The following is a 19,064-nucleotide window of genomic DNA, read 5'->3' on the forward strand; positions in this document are numbered from 1 at the left end:
AGTTTGATATCGATATGTATCGTAGAGTAGATCACGTATCTTGAAGAAACTATCTCTAACTTGAGGAATTCTTCCTTTACATGCTTGTTCTGCGTCAAGCTTGTAGTTAATGCAGTAGCCATGGTATTTCTAATGGTTCGTGTCTGTATCAGTTAATAGAACACTGCCATCTGCATATCTTATATTAGAAATTTGTTCCCTATTAATTTTTATTCTTGTGGAAAGGGTTTCTTAAGTAACAGTTCTGAGTAAAGGTTAAACAGCATAGGGGACAATACACAACCCTGCCTTGCTCCTTTACTTATACTAATATTTGTGGATGTTTGATCGTCGATTCTAATCGTGGCACTTTGCTTCCATTATAAGTTTTCTATTAATCTGAGGATTTATCATCTAAGTTAATGTTCTGCAAAGAACTTAACATAGAAGAAGACCAAAAATTATAAAATAAACCCCTGAATTATCTGATCTCCCAATCTATCACAAAAATGTTAAGATAAAAAAATTAGAAATGATTTCTTAGTCATCTTATCGGATAGGGCTCATTGTACACCCGCCTCTGAACATCGGTGATTAATACAAATAGTTAATCGCATTACTAATTCCAAGAATTACAATCGTACGATCCTTTAATTAATGCTGACGAAACTTAATATACCATATTAAATGGAACTGTGTGTTCCGATGTTTTATGAAAATAGTTAAATAGATTGTTGCTATGCAGATTTTTACTCCTTGAACTAATTGAGATTACTTACTTAATGCCAAAGTATGCGCTCATAATTGAGAAACTAATTCGACAGATTTTAGAAGGCCATATAAGTTGCTAGGAAAAATACTGATTGATATGATATACCTTTAAAAAGTATACAGAGATTTTTGAGATGTAAATATTTTGTTTTCCACGAAAATGTTAGTGAAGGAAAGGTGGACTAAGAATAAACTACAATAGGACTAAAATAATGAAGATGAAAAAGGAAAACACCAAGGATATAATAATGCAGAAAACATAACAAGTCGAGCAAAGAGGGCACAAAAAAATGGAGAACGCACTCAAGAATGCTGCATTTGTACCAAGAGTAATTATTTCCACTAATTTTTTTAAATTTCTGTTTTTATTGCGATCCCAAGATCTCCTAGGAGATTTTTGGTTTTTATACGAAATTTTCCCCTACTTACCATTATTTGAAGGTAATGCAGAAGTTCATAATAAAAAACTACATATTTTTCGGAAATATATTCCATCTCTTTATTATTTTTTTTTCTATTCGATGGTCTTTTTGAAATTCTACAGGATTATAAGGTCGAAAAACGTTAACGTTTGGATTAAAAGTTTTAGAAAATTTGGTAAATAGATTGGTTTTATGTTCAAGAATTTTGTCAGTTCCTTCGATGCTCCTTTCTATCGCTTTATTTTTAGCTGTTTTCCGAAACAACCCTTCAGCTTTGAAATATTATGAGTTTCTACGCACATTAAGGTCATACATCTACAAATTAATACTTTCAAACTTTTTTTTTAATTATGCTGTACTTTTTATTATGAGTGTACATTTAGTTTTCTGTAAAAAGCAAAGTCAATGTCGTATTTGGTGTAAACAGAAAAGATCATTATTTTGAATAAAATCTTTATTGATATTAATATATCAAAGTTAACATTTAGTATATTATATAATATTGCATAACGTAAAAAGTACAAAAATAATCTGACTGATAACATGGAGGATTGTAAATAGTGCCAAATACCAAAACTTTCGATCTACTTGTAAAACTGAGACTATCATAGTACAAGGACAGTAACCGAATCATTTCCTTATTAGATAAATTGAACTACGATTGGCTAACTTTTTTTTTAATTATAAAATGTTTTACAAATATCCACCTTTTTTGTACTGCACTGCTGAATATAAAATTTATTTTGTATAATTACTTGCAATGTGTATAATTACTTGTAAAAAACATTTTAACTACATTATATATCAATGAAGGTGAGTCATGCATTACCTATATCATACTGAGGTAATTCTATTGTACACAAAAGGAGATCCCCAAAACTACAGACCTATAAATCTTCTTAGTCACCTATACAAACTCCTTACAAGAATAGTAACGAATCGGCTTGAGAAAAAACTTGATATTTACCAGCCTATAGAGCAAGTGGGATTTCGTACCGGATTTGGAACAAATGATCGCCTACAGAGCATTAAAACAGTAATAGAAAAGACTATCGAATACAATCGACGACTTGTTCTGGTGGCTTTTGTAGATTTCCATAAAGCCTTTGACACGGTAGAATTTGACAAACTCCTGGAAGCACTACAAGCATGCCGCATTGACTACCGATGTACAAGTTAATTTACAATACATACAAGAACGCAACTATGTCGGTGAAACTACATAAAAACACGGATCATATCCCAATCGGCAGAGGAGTCCGACAGGGTGATATCTTATCGCCTAAACTGTTTACCGCATTACTAGAATATGCTTGTAAAAAACTTAGAAGATTAATACATTTGAAGTTCGCAGACAACATAGTTTTGTATTCGGAGAACCTCAAGGATATATGTACAATGCTACATGAACTTCAGTTAGTGTGTGCCAATGTGGGTCTTAAAATAAATATTTCCAAAACAAAATTCATGGCAAACTTAGTATTTAGCGCAAATATCAATATTGGAGACAATTGAAGTAGAGCTGGTGGAAAAATACATATTCCTTGGACACGAAATAAAGATCACAAGAGTCAACCAAACATGCGAACTACGACGAAGAATAAACCTAGAATGGGCGGCCTATGGAAAACTCAAAGACGATATACTAATTTCTTTAAAACGTGAAATATTTGACCAATGTGTGTTGCCTGTGATGACCTATGGTGCCGAAACTTTGACATTGACAGCTACAACTTCTAAAACGCTGCAAATAGCTCAGAGGAAAATAGAAAGGTCAATGCTGAGTATATAGCTTAGTGACCGAGTTAGAAATGAAGACTTAAGACGAAGAACAGGAGTTACCGATGTAATTTCCCGAATTGCCACACTGAAATAAAACTGGGCCGAACACGTCGCCTGAATCAGTGATGAAATGTGGACCAAGATATTGCTTGAGTGAAGGTCGAGGTTAAAAAAAGAAGTAGAGAAAGATCCCTACTCGTTTAACTGATGATCTCAAGAAAATGTCAAGAAATTGGATGAAAAGTGATCAAGATAGAGCACATGGACAAAAATGAGGAAGGCCTATGTCCAGTAGTGGATGCAAAGGGCTGGATGATGATGATGATGAGTCATGATATATATTGCTCCAGCTTTCGTCATTCTTCCCTAAAAAAGACATGAGAAACTTGTTCTATGGGATCTAGCTCTGGGTCACGTATTGGCTTATTTATCGATCTGATATCAACCTCATTTAGATAATCCTTTCACACTTACACTTTCGTAATATCTATATTAGCGTTACAAAATATTTGGTAACACAATACAATATATAGGTAACACGTTTGATATAACGTGGTATATTAGACAGTCGATAACGCATCCCAGATTGTGATTTGTCCTGTTTCCATATTTGCTTAATCCTAACGTCCAACTCTGTACAATTATACCACGCCGTTTCAAAATACCAAAGTTGTGAAAATTATCTTCAATGAATTGCCAGTGAAAGAACAACTCTTTCCTTTTTCTAGGAGAATTCTGAATGGCAAAAGAGATTTCAAATGATGTACAACATGTCATATATTATGATTTACATACTTTTGACAGATGTTAACAAAAATCAAATCATAATCAGATAAAAATCTAAGATCATACTGAGTGATAAAAGAGCTTTTAAATGATGTATTACTTGGCTTACGATCATATTTAAAATAATTTTACAAAATGGTGGTCGCCCGTCTGCCATTTTGAATAATCAATGTCACTAAAATGTTAAAAAAAAACAATATACAGGTGCCTTAGTATTCTTCTTCTTATGGTGCCTATCCGTTACGGATGTTGGACACTAACATAGCTATTCTGACTTTGTTGACTGCTGCCCTGAAAAGCCCGGTAGTGGTTAAGTTAAACCATTTTCGCTGGTTATGCAGCCAGGATATTCTTCTTCGTCCTGGACCTCTTTTCCCATGCACTTTACCTTGAAGTATGGCCCTAAGTAGGTTGTATCGTTGTTCATTGCGCATTATATGGCCCAGGCTGCCTTAGTATAGTAACTAATAAAATTAAGTTGTATGGTTAAGAAGTTAGTTGAAAAACGGACTTAAGTCGCAAGCTTTAGACTTTAGAGCTATCTCGCCATCTTTTAAAAGCTCTTCCTAGTAATTTTGTGCCTATTGCTATTAGGGCTAGCACCTCACTCCATTCGTGTAACATGCTGGTTTCATTTCCGTCTTCTCTATCTTCCTCATCGTACATCGAAATCTCTTGTTTGGTTATTTGGTATTCTGTATATGTTTCTCATCAATTGATCTCAAGGGTCTTTATTTCAAATTTTCTTTTTGTTTCTGCTGAATTTCTTATCAAGCCTAAATTTTTTAAAGTGATTTTGGTAATAGATGGCTGTTCTATTCTTAATTTGAATGCCGGTACTGTAACGTGTCCAAAAGTTGATTGCTACATTTTGTCTAATTTTCATTTATTCTAATAAAAATATATAAAAACACTCAGTATATATTTTTAGTTATGGCTTCTATTTGCAAATATTCATCTACGCGCTATAATCCCTTTAAAAATGTTTACTTAAATGCCGCCAAAATTTCAGTTACAGTGTTTGTGTAGAAATATTCGAAATAAATCAGAATACCGTTAACACCACTCAATAGTTCTAATATTTTCAGTCAAAATCGGAAACGGTATTTTGCATCAAGATGTAAAGACGTTTTACGTGTGTTTGAAGACCCCTGACAAAGGGCAAGATCTTTTTTTATACCTTTTGTTTCTTAATATTTGTATCTTTTGCTTCTTTGCATATTTGACTTTGTATTTTCTCCATCTAATTAGGGTCCCAGCTTGTCCCATTAAGTTTGAGACGACCTTTATCCCTTTGGAAATCAAAATTTTGTTCCATTGGGAATCGGTTCGATATTTTGGGAATACAAGTTTTCTCTTTGGAAATTCAAGTTTGTCCCATTGGAAATCCAAGTTTATCCCGTTTTGAGCCCGTCAAACCATTCAGTTAATTTGAGATACGTATAGAATTTAACATTTAAAACAAATATTTTTTATTTTTTCCATAAAAACGTCCCTTCAAATGAAAAAAAAAAGAGACTCTTGGGCGCCAATGACGAATATAAAAGTTTTAATTTTATGGTAAAAGATGCGCAATAACTACCTCTTAAAACTCACCAAATTTCATTTGCTTTCCGGTTTCAGGGCAATAAATAAATCATCAGTTTGTATATCACCATTTCAGAATCACTCCCTTGAAGTTTGTTGAACTTATTTACTAACATCTTGTATATTACACAAATATGTAATATTCCTCTATGCAAAGTTTCATCCAATTTAACTGTTGTTACATAAGAAAAGTACCAGGATCCTTTATCGAATTATATAAAAAAAAACAAGTAAAAATTGTGTGTGTAAGTTCAGAAGAAGAATATGAAAGGGAACTTCTTGAGAAATTAGCTAAAAATATGAAGATATTCAGATTTTCTTGTTCAACTACATAATAATTGCGCATTAGTTGAAAATAAAACAGTTATTGTCCACTCACAAATTTATTGACATCTTCATAAATAAAAGTGTTGAAATTCTGACTGATTGCACGGTATTTAGGTCAATGAACATAAAGTGATAAATCACCAAAATTTGTACTTAACATGCTGTTTTTTAGCACATTCCTTAGGGGTCATGGTTTGTATTTTCGCTTACAACTTTTTGTTGCTAAATTACTTACAAAATATTGATTACCTACGTCAATACATTTTTATACTGGTATCAATGATTATGTTATTTACTAACAAAAAGCCTACTGAAGGAATGATAAGGATAGTTTTTTCTATAGGTTTCACATCCAAACTTACTAGAATTATTTCACTCATTGATTATACACTTTACATCTCACTTTTTTTTATTTTACTTAATATCCTATGAGGCTAGACGTATCAATACATTCTGATCAATGAGCTGTCCGGGTTTCCTCTTACATTTACTAACGTGTCTCTCAAAATAATAGTTTTATTTAAAAAATGTTTGTATTTGACATATGGTAAGTGTTCTTTTTATAAGTTACAATAACATAAACAGTCTTATGCTTTTCTTTGTGCTTTAGTCTCATTTCACTGACCCTTGTTCTATCCCCTTGAGTGTCTTAGTTCCATTTAGGTTTTGTGTTTAAATGAGATGGCTTCGGCGCTCAATTGGTGTCATAAAATTTGTTTATATCTGCTATTAGTTTTGGTTATCATATATGATACTAATAGACAAATTTCAATGCATTCTACAGCAAAAAAATTTCGCTTATTATTAATAAATGAGTGCGACTTCTTGAAATTTTACCAAATCTGTCATAGGCTTTGTTTTCTTAAAGCTCATTTTTATTTCAGAAAGCATCATGTTAATTTTTGTTGATTGTATGAGGATGTAGAAAACTACTTTTTTTAGATTTATGATTAAAGTTGAATTAAATGTCCATTCAATAACCAATAAATATATATAGGTCGTAGGAAAATACTATAAGATATTTTTAAAACTGATCTGAAGATTATCAAATTAATATGAATAAAAGTACATTCAGTACAATCATTTATCTTTTATTATAACTATTGTGTGGTTGCATTATTTTTTTCTTGCATTTAAAGATTGTTGACCTCATTATGACTTACACAACTTCTTCGGAATATTTTTAACTTTTAACCGAGAATACATTACAAAACAAAAAGCACTCTTTCAGTGAAAGATATTCCCTAACAACGCAGAAATACTACAAATAGTATGATAAGGAACCTAATCAATGAGTCAATGCTTTTATGAATGAACTCTTCCATACAAATGATCGATTTATTTATATAAAAATAACACGGTTGTATTTTATCGAAATTTGTTATCGGTTTTATAAAGATTTCTAATTATTCATATTGTTTAGTCAATTTATTTCTCGTATACAATATCATTATTTAGCAATAACATTTAATACAAGCTCCGTCCATAAATTAGTGAATATCTTTGAGTTTTTAAAAAATTACGAAAACGCGGCAATTATTGCAGATTAAAGGAGTGTACAAACATTTGAGAAACAAAATCTACGATAGGCAACGCCAATTTAAATCATTTAATAATTACAACTACAACCAGCATTAGTCTGTTAAGATGGTCCAATAAATACTCATAAATACTCAATAGGGTTAATCTCAGGACCATTAGGTGGCAAAATTCCATTAACATCAACAACAGGTTTTGAAAAACTTTGATTGTATTTCATTTCATGGAGTTTTAGAACAATCAAAACGTTTTATCACGAAAGACTTTTTCGCTAAAAGTAAAAAGAAAAAAGTAAAAAATAACTTTACATTGATTATTATGATTATTATTATATACCTTACAAATAAGGGCAGAGAAGCGAGTTCCTATTACGCCCAAAACATAAAGAAAAGAAGAAAAAGATTTATGCGTCTTAGAGATTTTATCAACATGGTAAATGTTTAGACTTGTGAACCACATTGTGTGCTTTCCATACATTAAGTAAACACACTCAGGCGATTGCTATTTCGAAATCAATAGACTTAGATAAAACTATTTCCTGTTTTATCTATAAGTACGTATTAAAATATCCGTAACCTTTAACCTCTGAGGCTAAATAAGAATATTATCAAGTTCTGAGTAAGGAATATACTGTGTATCTGTGTAATGTAATTTTAGACAGATAAAAAATATATTGAAATATGTGTGACTGCATATTTATATATATTTTCTTGTACTATTAAAAGTAATCTTACTATTGCAAACACGTGAGGTGATCTTATTTGCTTGAAGAACAAATTCGTAACTGAAACCTTAAACTAATCATGCCATTTGATAACGAATTGACTTCCTCTGATAACGTGTGTACTTTAAGATTTAATAAGATGATTTTATGAACCAGATCAGGTTTTTGAGAAACATTTTAAAATAATCTGTCAAGGATTTGCATAGCTAGTTTTATGTAGCAGCTGACAGGGCACGAGACAATAGCACATGAGATACTAATATTAAAAAGCCCAAAGATATAAACTAATCTTATCATTTTTCGATACAGTAAAGAAATTTAGTAAAAACATAATTACCACTATTCATTCTAATATTGCAGCGCAGGGAATCGATTCTATTTGGTGTCCAAAAGTTTTCCAAGTTGAAGTATTTTATGGTACCCTGTTTTGACTTTCCCGCGATTTCACCACGATTTCTATACGTCACATTAGAGCTCGTTTAGACGGCATCGAATCTGAGATTTTCTGTAATTAGTATTTTTTACTGTTTCCACTTCGGTATGTCATTATTATGTCAGTTCGCATACTGGTCATTATCCATGTGAAGCATGAAAGAAATGTTAGAGAAGCGTAATCGTTAAGCTTCAGGAATTTTCGCATATGGGTTCGTACAGCCATCGTTAAGAATTACGTTTTGTCACTTACATGAGTATTAACGAAGGAACAACAACTTAGTGTGTGTATAGCAATCTTTACATGTAAAAGCCATATAAAAAGACCGGTCAGTAATTAGGCGATGATCAGTGGGTAGTAATCATTCAGTTTATACTATACATACTATAACTCTCTATGGCGATATAGCCCTTTGCTTTGCTACTCTCCTCCAGTTATCCACCCTCATTATCTCTTTAACATCGGTTCTTACTTCGTATATCAACCGCTTCCTTGATTTTTCTACAGCCTGACGTTTGTCGGACAGTAGAGTCATTGATATAACTCGTGGTTGAACCTTATTCTTCACATACCATTGTTGCAGATGGGCCCAATATTCTTCTCAATACCTTTCTTTCAAAAGTATTAATATGGTTTATTGTTTTTTTTTTGGCATGATCCATGTTGCTGCACCATATGTTGCTATTGGTCTTTACCTTCCACTGGGGTTGGTTATGCATCTCCCGTAAGGTTGTTCAGGTTTGCCGAGGTTTACTCGTAAATCCCGGTAAACCCCATATTTCATAGTCTACATGTTATTGTTGGCAATATTGACAGCTACTGTATTGCGGTCACATATTGCAGTAAAAATATGGTTCATTTAGAGGCACTTTTAGAACATCTTCTTCTTCTTCTTTAAGTGCCCTGTCCGTTGAGAACGTTGGCTATCAACATGGCAATTCTGATCTTGTTTGCGGCGCTTCTGAATAGTTCGACCGATGTGAGCCCGAACCACTTCCGCAGATTTTGGAGCCACGAGTGTCTGCTCCTGCCTGGCCCTCGCTTACTGTCTACTTTCCCCTGGACAATCAATTGCGGTAGACGGTACTTATCGTGTCTCAATATGGGTCCTAGGTATTCAAGCTTTCTTTGTTTGATTGTGCTCACGATTTCTTTCTCCTTTCCGATTCTTTGGAGTACCTCTATGTTGATGACATGTTCGGTCCAGGATATACGAAGAATGCGTCGGTACACCCACATTTCGAATGCTTCTACTTTTCTCGTGAGCGTCTCTGTCAGCTCCAGGCCTCCATACCATATAGTAAGATCGGAAAAATATAGCATTTAACTAGACGTAGTTTTAGGGGAAGAGACCTTGCTTATGAGGAGCTTTTTCATATTGTTAAATGCTGCTCTAGCTCGTTCTATTCTCGCCTTAATTTCTGTGGCCTGTTCCCATTTTGCATTTACGTTGGTGCCAAGGTACACATAAGATTCTACATGGTCGATTAATATGTTACTTATCCGTAATTGTCGAGCAGGTTGTTGCTTTTTGCTTATCAGTATCCACTTTGTCTTCTTGAAGTTGAGGCTCAAGCCGTATTCCTCACTAACTGAATAAACTCTTTCCATTACCTGTTCGTAATTCGTCTATGGTACTGTCAAGGATCACCATGTCGTCGGCATATCTTATATTGTTCGTTAACTCGCCGTTTATTTTTATGCCCTTTTTATAACATAGAGATGATAATAGAAAGTGTATATTAGTGTATATAATATACAAAAAAAATATATGAAGTCGATTAACCATTTTTTTTTTGTTACAGATGATCCTATCAGTATTAGTCATCGCTGTCACTTTCAGCCAGTTAGAATGTAGGAGAATAATGGACGATCTCAGTAACGAAGTGAGCATTAACCCAGAAGAAAATTTTGGCTATTCGTCACGCGAATGGGTAAAGATCAGTAAACCTCCAGTGGCAGTAATGAGCAAAAAGTCGGCCAACACATGGAACTGCATTGCGAAGCGATGGGTTCCCCGCCTCCGACTATAGAATGGTACAAAGCGAATAGGAAGATAACAGAAAATGGGGCTTTCGAGACTAATGTCTTAACGAGGAGTCCAGCTCTAGCTGAGGTAAGAGATCAAAACGTAATATTTTAGCTTAAGGTAACAATAAATATATATATATATATATATATATATATATATATATATATATATATATATATATATATATATATGTATGTGTGTGTGTGTGTGTGTGTGTGTGTGTGTGTGTGTGTGTGAATATATGAAAATTACTAAGTTCTCGGGACGAACCGCATTGAGAATTTAAAACTCGGCGTTTCGGCACCCATTTACAAGAGGGATATGGCTCCGTTTGAGTTCGGAGCCTCAATCTGCCTACTCCCCCACGCGTGACGTACCAGTGTCTTGTTCTGTATCCTACTCCTGTGTCCACTCTAAATGGGGTGCCCAGCCGAACGTCATCCTAACTACAGCCAAGGCTCTCGTCTTCTCTACCTTCACGAACATGCTCTGTCTGAAGTAGATCGGCACACGCTAAGAAAATGGACGTGGCCCTAAACAAAGCATGCCGAATAGCAGCAGGATGCCTAAAAGCAACGCCGAAAATATAGAAACGCATGGAACAGAAGGCATGCAGAAGATCAATAAATATTACTATAAAGATCAATAAAATTATTGTAGCTTAGAAATATGTTACAAAATAATTTCTGTATGAAGAGCATTATCAATGACAATGAAAACGTACGATATTACTGCTGTTATCGCCTTCTTTGTTTGTAAAACTTGATGTTTCTAAATTATAGCACATATTGCATTCACAGTGACTATTTATATTTATTTTTAAAGTAAAAAAGCTTCTTTTAATTAATTAATGTGTCAGGCACTTTCTGCTTTGTTTATTTTCTGATAACCCTTGTACGTGCGGTAGCGATATATATTTTTTAAGTTCAATATGAGGACGATAATTATTATCTATAGATTGCATAAAACGATTTTTTATAATTATTATAGAATAAAACGTAGATTCATCTCATTTTCTGGGATTTCTTTTATCATCGCTATGTAACAGAAAACAAAAGCAATATATCATGCTGTAGATATATTATTATAATATAATAGATGTAATAAAATGTCATCTTTGTTTTTCAGGTCTCTTCTAGATTAGTTATAAACTATTTACTTCCCAGGCATCAAGATGTATATAGATGTGTGGCTGAATCTGGTACCAAAGTGGACACCGCTCCAACCAAGTTATTAGTTACCGACGGTAGAGAAATGAATTTCACGCAATTACTTAGCGCAAAGATTCTTGGAGCACACCATCTTCCCAGAGTTACTTTCTGGGCCAGTACTTACATGGAAGTAATCGGTGAGTTAATTTGGAATGCTAAACTATTAATTTGTGATATATTCTAATATAATAAATACACTTTATTCTATTGTAAATACCAGGCATGGTATCTATCACATCCGTTTTATTATAATTTAGTTATAGTCGTATTTTTGCGGTTTTACGATTTACTAGTCAGGTTCCTACTGATTCTAGAACATTTCTCAGAGCCAAAGTATTTTACAGCTTATCCTCTTCTGACAAGTTCATCAGTTTTTTTATTGCTGTATATTCCCCGCTGATCTAGAAGTCATAGCAGTGAGTCCACCTTAGGGCTTCTAAGAACCCCATAGCCTCTTTCTATACACTTTTCCGCTGCACATGGATGTCTGTATGTTCTTCCATTCTTCTTCTATCTCCTGATTGTCAATATTATCTAGTCTTTTATTTATTTCTTCCTCTAATCCCTTTACTACCTGTTCTTCTTGAAGGCGCTCTAATTGATAATTTAATATGTTTTCAACGGGTTTTGGAAATTGTGTCAGTTTTTTTTAATTTAGCTATTACTAGTGTATCGTCTTCAGAAGAAATGAAGATCTGTAGTGGAGTTAGACAGGGATGTGTTTTATCGCCACTTTTGTTTAACTTATATTCTGAAGAAATTTTCCAAAACACGCTCAATAATATCAAAGCGGGAGTTACCGTTAACGGAAAATTAATTAACAACTTACGATATGCAGACGACACTGTGATCATAGCAACGAGTATAGAAGATCTACAACATCTTATCGAAAGCTTAAGTATGAATAGTGCTGAGATGGGAATGACTATAAACGCTAAAAAAACGAAGTACATGCAAATTACAAAAAGACCACAAAATATACATCCCCTATTGACAATCAATGGTGACGTGATAGCACAAGTAGAAAAATAGTACTTGGGAACTTTGATCAATGAAACCACTGATCATACTGTAGAAATAAACAGGCGAATAGAGATTGCCAGATCAGCGTTTATACGAATGAAGCCACTCCTAACGTGCAAAAATCTAAATTTGTAGATCAGACTACGTACCATTCGCTGTTATATATTTTTAATATTATTATATGGAGCTGAGACTTGGACATTAAAAAAATGCAATTTAAAAAGAATCGAGGCTTTCGAACTCTGGTTATACCGCAGAGTATTAAAAATATCATTGACTGATAGAATTACAAATAAAGAAGTACTGGAGAGGGTTGGTAAAGAAACAGAACTAATCACCACTATACAAACCAGAAAACTGATATACCTAGACCACGTGATGAGGGGACCAAAATATGACATTTTGAGACTCATAATACGTTAGCCGAATGCAGAACTCATGGTTGAAGAATCTACGTGATTGGTATCAATGCAGATCGATTGATTTGTTTAGAGCAGCAAGTCCAAAAATAAAAATAGCCATTATGATTGCCAACCTCTGTAGGAAGACGGCACTCTAAGAAGAAGAAGTGTATGGTCACTGTTGGTGGTATCTGACCCTTTGTAACTCCTGAAATTGACTATTGCCTTACCAAGTTTGCTTTCTATTAAAACATGGTCTATCTGATTTTTTACTTTTCCATCGATCGGGGGAGGTCCATGTAACTTCATGTTCAAAACTTGTGCCATATATGCACTTTTCTATCATATATGTGTCATAATTAGCCTATTGCTTTCAATAGTTTATAATGTATTGCGTTATTTCTGAACCAAAATTGGCTCATTGGCTCAAGTCAATAGGTTTTAAATAAAGCTGTTAAGGATTTACAAATTATAGAGTTTTTTACCCTATTTTTAATAACTGTCCATAGAACAATTTCTCCATGCCAGTTTTTATTCGACCGTTAAATATTTTATTTTCCTAGTTGTAAAGGTGGAATTGTATTATAATGGGAATACTACTTCCATTCTCCTCCTTTACATAGTCTTAATTTTCACTAAAATTACACATCACATTTAAACACACTAAAATATTTTGTTTTTTTATAGGAAACGATCTTGTTCTTCCTTGTAAGTATGTGGGTAACCCAAAACCGAGGGTAATCTGGATGGACCCTTACAGCAAAGTTATTGAAAATAACGAAAAATATTCAGTATCTCAAGACGGCGAACTTAGAATAAGATCTATAGAATGGTCGGATATGGGTCAATACGTATGTGCATTGGAAAATTCTGTAGGAGAAGATTCTATAGAGACTTTTTTATACCCAATGCAGGTAAGTTAATTAAATATAAAACATTTAAAGAATATTCCTTCCATTTGAGAATATATGCTCTTCCAACTCTCCACTTATTGTTGTTCTGTTTCTCTGTTACTCCTTTTATTCCAGCTACTGTCATCGATATTCTTAGCAACTTTTTGATGCTAAGACTTTGGTGCTTACCTCTGATTTTTAACCTGTCCCATTGCTGCCTTGGTTGGAGATTTGCAATCTGCCAAAGACTAGAAACTGTTGTTATAATGAAGGATTCATTTGCCCATAATTTGGTTATAACTCCTTAGATTTGCCAAAATTAGTTTAGATGTAGAATTACAACTCCTTAATTGTAGTTCTTACAGTTATCTTCACTGTAACTCAGTTATCAGAACATGGAGCACAACGTGGGGCTTGATATTTGAATAGCTTTATTTAGTCGTAACCAAAAAAAATTCCTATGAATCATAGATCGAATAAAATACTTAAATTGAGCTTTATCCGAAAAAAGTTATTTCTTCAAAAGTATTTATCGAACCACATGATAGGTGAATAACATTTACACCCACAGCTACTCTCAGTTGCAGAAAATGCCAAAAATGGTGAAGTTTCATCACCCTTATTTTAAAAGGATTATGTTGGCGGCATTTTAAGTAAATCGTGGCAATAAAACAGTATCAAAACTATTTGAATACCAAATGGTGCTAACTAGCAGATACGTCACTGATGTCGAGCGCTAATCGTTTCACCGGACTGAAGGATTCTGTCATTTCTCGAGTAATTCGAGACCAAAATACGCCATTTCACGTACCTCGCTATAAATTACGTTTAACATCAACATTTAGCTTCATTCCTATAGTATATGTCTATGCTAAATATTTCTAGTTGGAGAAGCTGAAGGTGACTGATAAGTAGCAAACATAGCATTACGATTACCGGTTTGGCTGCAAAACACACATTATAACCGAACATGAAAGATGATGTTATGACTGGCATTATGAAAAGTGAGCGTGCCCTATAATACTATTGCGCTAAATGTAATAATAATATGTACTAATATACGTGTATTTTTAACAGGATTATTAAAAATGTTTTTCTTTGTTCCAGGGTTCGAAGTAGCCAAACGTACAAAGGGGTTCCACGATTCTGATTCTAGTCAAAAGTCACAACATCTTGCGCCCTTTATGAATGCGCCGATCTGAATATTTTTTTAAATTAATTTATTAATGTAGTATTTATAAAGTAGGTATTAGTAGTTTAATAAATTATGTACTTATTTATATTGATATATAAAACTGAAAATTTGAAAAAATTAATAAATGTATTATGAAAATTACTTGACAATTATTATTTACATAAATACACCTAAAAATACATCACAGTCACACTTATCATATACAAAAGTGGACATAATCACACCCAAATAGATTATTTTATGACAAGAAAAGAATGTATACGTGAATTACAAAGTTAATGAGACTGTGAGCCAACAACATGACTAGTCCATTCGTCAGAGAGTTGATCCCTAAAAATTATACGAACAAGCTGGATTTTGCAGAGAATATTAATTTTGGGACCCCAACAAAGATGCAAAAAAGTTTACCACTTTACCTCCGGGTTTCCCCTAAAACCCCCCTCGTAAGGGGGTAAAAATACAAAAAAATCGATTTACCAAGATCCTGTACATTGTAGAAAAAAATGTTTCAAATAAAAAATGTAGCTGAAGTAATTTTAAACAAAAATGTTTATTAGCATTTTTTGTGTAGAATGAACTATTCTCTTACAAACAACGCTTGAAGCGACCGTCGATTTTGCATGTCAGTTACGCGCGCGAAATCAATGTTCAATATAATTTGTATCAGCTCGACGGTAAAAATTCGATATCTTTTGATTCAAGTGACCTATAGACAAAAATCAAGATGCGTTTTAAAGGTAAAGAGTTCAGCTTTCGTATTCAGTTTTTGTATTTTGCCAAGAAGAAATTTAATATTTATGTTTTTTGCATTTTTACCCCCTGCGAGGGGTGTTTTAGGGGTAAAATTAGTAAACTTTTTTCAATTTTTTTGGGGTCCCAAAATTAATATGCTCTGCAAAGTTCAGCTTGTTCGCATGATTTTTAGAGATTCAGTGGCATTTTCGTCTCTGACGACCGCAGTATGATGTAATAAACATGTACGGAAAACATGAAAGGAAGTCTTTCAAACATGTTTAAGTAGCATATAAACAGTGGCCAGAAAATAGGTGGGACAAAAACCTTCAAAACTATATAGTCACCAAAAAAGAAGAGAAAGTAGCAAGCGCTAAAGCCGAAGCGTATACAAATCTATGCGAATAACCTGATACCAACAGGGATGGTCAAACAAAGATATATAAAATAGGCATATACAGAGCAAAGAAAGCAACAGATTTTAATCAGATTAAATATATCCGAAATGAAAGTCATCATGAAATGGATGTCAAAAGCGATTGATAATATACTTTGGTAATTTACTAATTGAAAAATTTTACATAAAACCATTTTACCTAATGGAGGCAGTAACAGAAATGGTCACCAAAAATAACAAACGAGAAATTTGCGCAAGTACTTCAAAAATAAAGAGAGGTAAACCAATTGGCCCAGATAACATTCCTGGGGAAGTATCGATAGCTTTAAGAGAGACAGAAAAAAGTTGGCTAACGGGGTTAATTGGCAGACTGGCAGACATATGGAAAAGCAGTATATTGGTACCTGTTTACAAAACAAGGGAGATATAGAACAATGAACAAACTACGGGACTATAAAACCACTTATTCACGCCATGAAAATATGAAAGAAAGTATGATTCGTGAAGAAACCTAAATATCCGATAATAAGTTTGGCTTTATGCAAGGTAGATCAAAAACAGATAATCGGTAATTTTCATTATAAGCGAATGGAAAAATAGAGGAATAAACAAACAAACGCTCATATGGTTGCGAGAAAGCCAATGAGTTCTCGAGAGATTCTGTGATGAGCGCTGAATAAGAAAGCAGTTCCCGGTAAGTAGATTGTGAGGAATATGTATGAGGGAGTAACGACTAGTGTTAGCACAGGTGTGGGAGAGACTGATAATTTTTATGTCAAACTACGAATACACTAGGGCTCGGAGCCTTGTCCTTATTATTCTCATTGGTGTTTGGCCAGATAACAGCGAGAATTTCTTGGTGCTTAATGGATGCTGATACTGTAGTGTTAGGACACGCTGAAACGGATTTGGAATAAAAACTGGAACGGTGGGAACAATCTCTTACGGAAAAAAGTTCCAAGTAAAACTTAGTAGAACAAAAAGAGAGTACATACTTAGAATGTTCATATTTAAAGGTGGAGTTACTATAAATAAAATGGTAACTTTGGATGGTGAAATGATTGTGAAAAGTAATAGTTGTAAGTACCGAGGATCGGTATTACAGAGTTATGAGGGAATAGATGGAGAACTGTTTATTGCTCAGTACAATAAACATTTATACTACTACCTATTATTTAGGAATATAAAATAAACTATGAAAATTTAGTTTCTTTAGTAATATGCAAATAACACCCTAATCTCTTCCCAGGGTATGCACAAATATGAACCCCTCTTTTCAAATAACATGACCTGGTAGATTTACTTTTATTTTATTTTACATTGATTTTGCTCCAAATGTTTATTACTTGTGAATTTTTTGAATTTTGAATTTTGAAGATTTTTCTTGCATCTCATTATTTTGTGCATCAGGTCGTAGATTGCACCCTCGAGGTAGACCGCATACTACAGTAACACCGAACTTCAATACAAAACATACATAATAATTCCAAGAGATTTGACTTACCCTCTATTTCCGATTCCGTTTCGTGATCGCTGTCAATAGCAATATTTCTATATTTCTATCACAAATTGACTTCGCTTATGTCGTCATCTACCTCATTAAGCTATTTCAAAAGAATTTCCTCATAGTTTTTATCCCCATATTTGACCTTTTTTGAAGCACAGTGTCCCTCGTCCATTCAGGTAAATAGTAAATAAATACGAACATTAACAACCCGTCTATTAGACGGAAATCACACTTTGAATCTAAATATCTTTGGAATAACAAACTGCAGCAAACTGCCGAACCAATACTAATAAATAACAACCCAACTTGAAAAGTCATAAACGGGCAAAAATTTTTTTAGGTAGGGAGATATTCCACTTTCGACAAGCGATGCCGTCTGAAAGACGGGGCGTTAGTACTTAAGGGTTAAATGATATATAATCACAAAACGTAATAAATATTGTGTTATACAATCCAAATAACCTATTAATAACATAAGGATCATCAAAATATGTAAAAATTAGTGACAACTAAATAATCGGAAAGTATGAAGTAACTGCTAAAAACCACACAAGACAATTAGGCTGCAAAAGCAATGCAGCCGGACATTTTAACATACATCAAACTATAATCTACAAATAATTTCTTGTCAAATTGAGTGAATCGCTGTATTATTTCAATAAAATGGTATCTATAAATTAAAAAATTGCTGTTGTTGATAAAAAATATTGCCGCAATAAAACAGTCCTTAAAGTGGCGGATGAAATTAACATTCCTAAAACTACAGTCAGTGCGCACCCAGGGGGGGGGGTTGGGGGTTAAACCTCCTCCCCCTAGGACCCCATTCCGACACTGTTACTCGCACATTTTAAGGACTCAAAATGGAGGTAACATCATAAAAAAAAATTCGGTTACCAACCAAACCCCCCCCCCCAGGCAAATTCTAGGTGCGCTACGGACTACAGTGTGGAATATAATTAAGCATTATGAGGAAACATGAAGTATCTTGGATAAAAAAAAGGTTAAAATACCGGGTCGTCCAAAACTAGTTTCTGATAGGATAAGAATAAAAGAATATTAGTAAAAGTTAAAAAAAAGGTCGAAGAAATACTCTAAGGCACGTTATAGGGAAATGTAATCATGAAGCTGGATTAAATCAGTCAAGGGAATGCTGTGGCAATTGGAAACATAAATCTGGATTAAAGCTTTATAAGGTTGAATTACAGGTAACAACTTAAAAGTATACTCGTAGTTTATTATATTTTAACATATTCTCTTCTAGGCAAAGAAAAAGCCACTTTTAACAGCAAAACAAAAGCAAGTCAGGCTCATTTAAGCAAAACC

At 33.6% G+C, this 19,064-nt stretch overlaps 1 protein-coding gene across 1 annotated transcript in view; it reads left to right on the plus strand.

The window, feature by feature from the left end:
- Nucleotides 1–15,246, plus strand: part of ImpL2 (Ecdysone-inducible gene L2) — a 137,237-nt gene extending 121,991 nt beyond the window's left edge. Inside the window, 5 exon segments of the mRNA XM_072524255.1 lie at nt 10,156–10,321; nt 10,324–10,466; nt 11,511–11,730; nt 13,705–13,931; nt 15,018–15,246. Of these exon segments, the coding sequence (XP_072380356.1) occupies nt 10,156–10,321; nt 10,324–10,466; nt 11,511–11,730; nt 13,705–13,931; nt 15,018–15,029 (768 nt within the window). The 3' untranslated portion in view covers nt 15,030–15,246.
- Nucleotides 15,247–19,064: the final 3,818 nt, after the last annotated feature.

Source organism: Diabrotica undecimpunctata, chromosome 3, assembly GCF_040954645.1.
Source record: "Diabrotica undecimpunctata isolate CICGRU chromosome 3, icDiaUnde3, whole genome shotgun sequence".
Classification (NCBI taxonomy): Eukaryota; Metazoa; Arthropoda; class Insecta; order Coleoptera; family Chrysomelidae; genus Diabrotica; species Diabrotica undecimpunctata.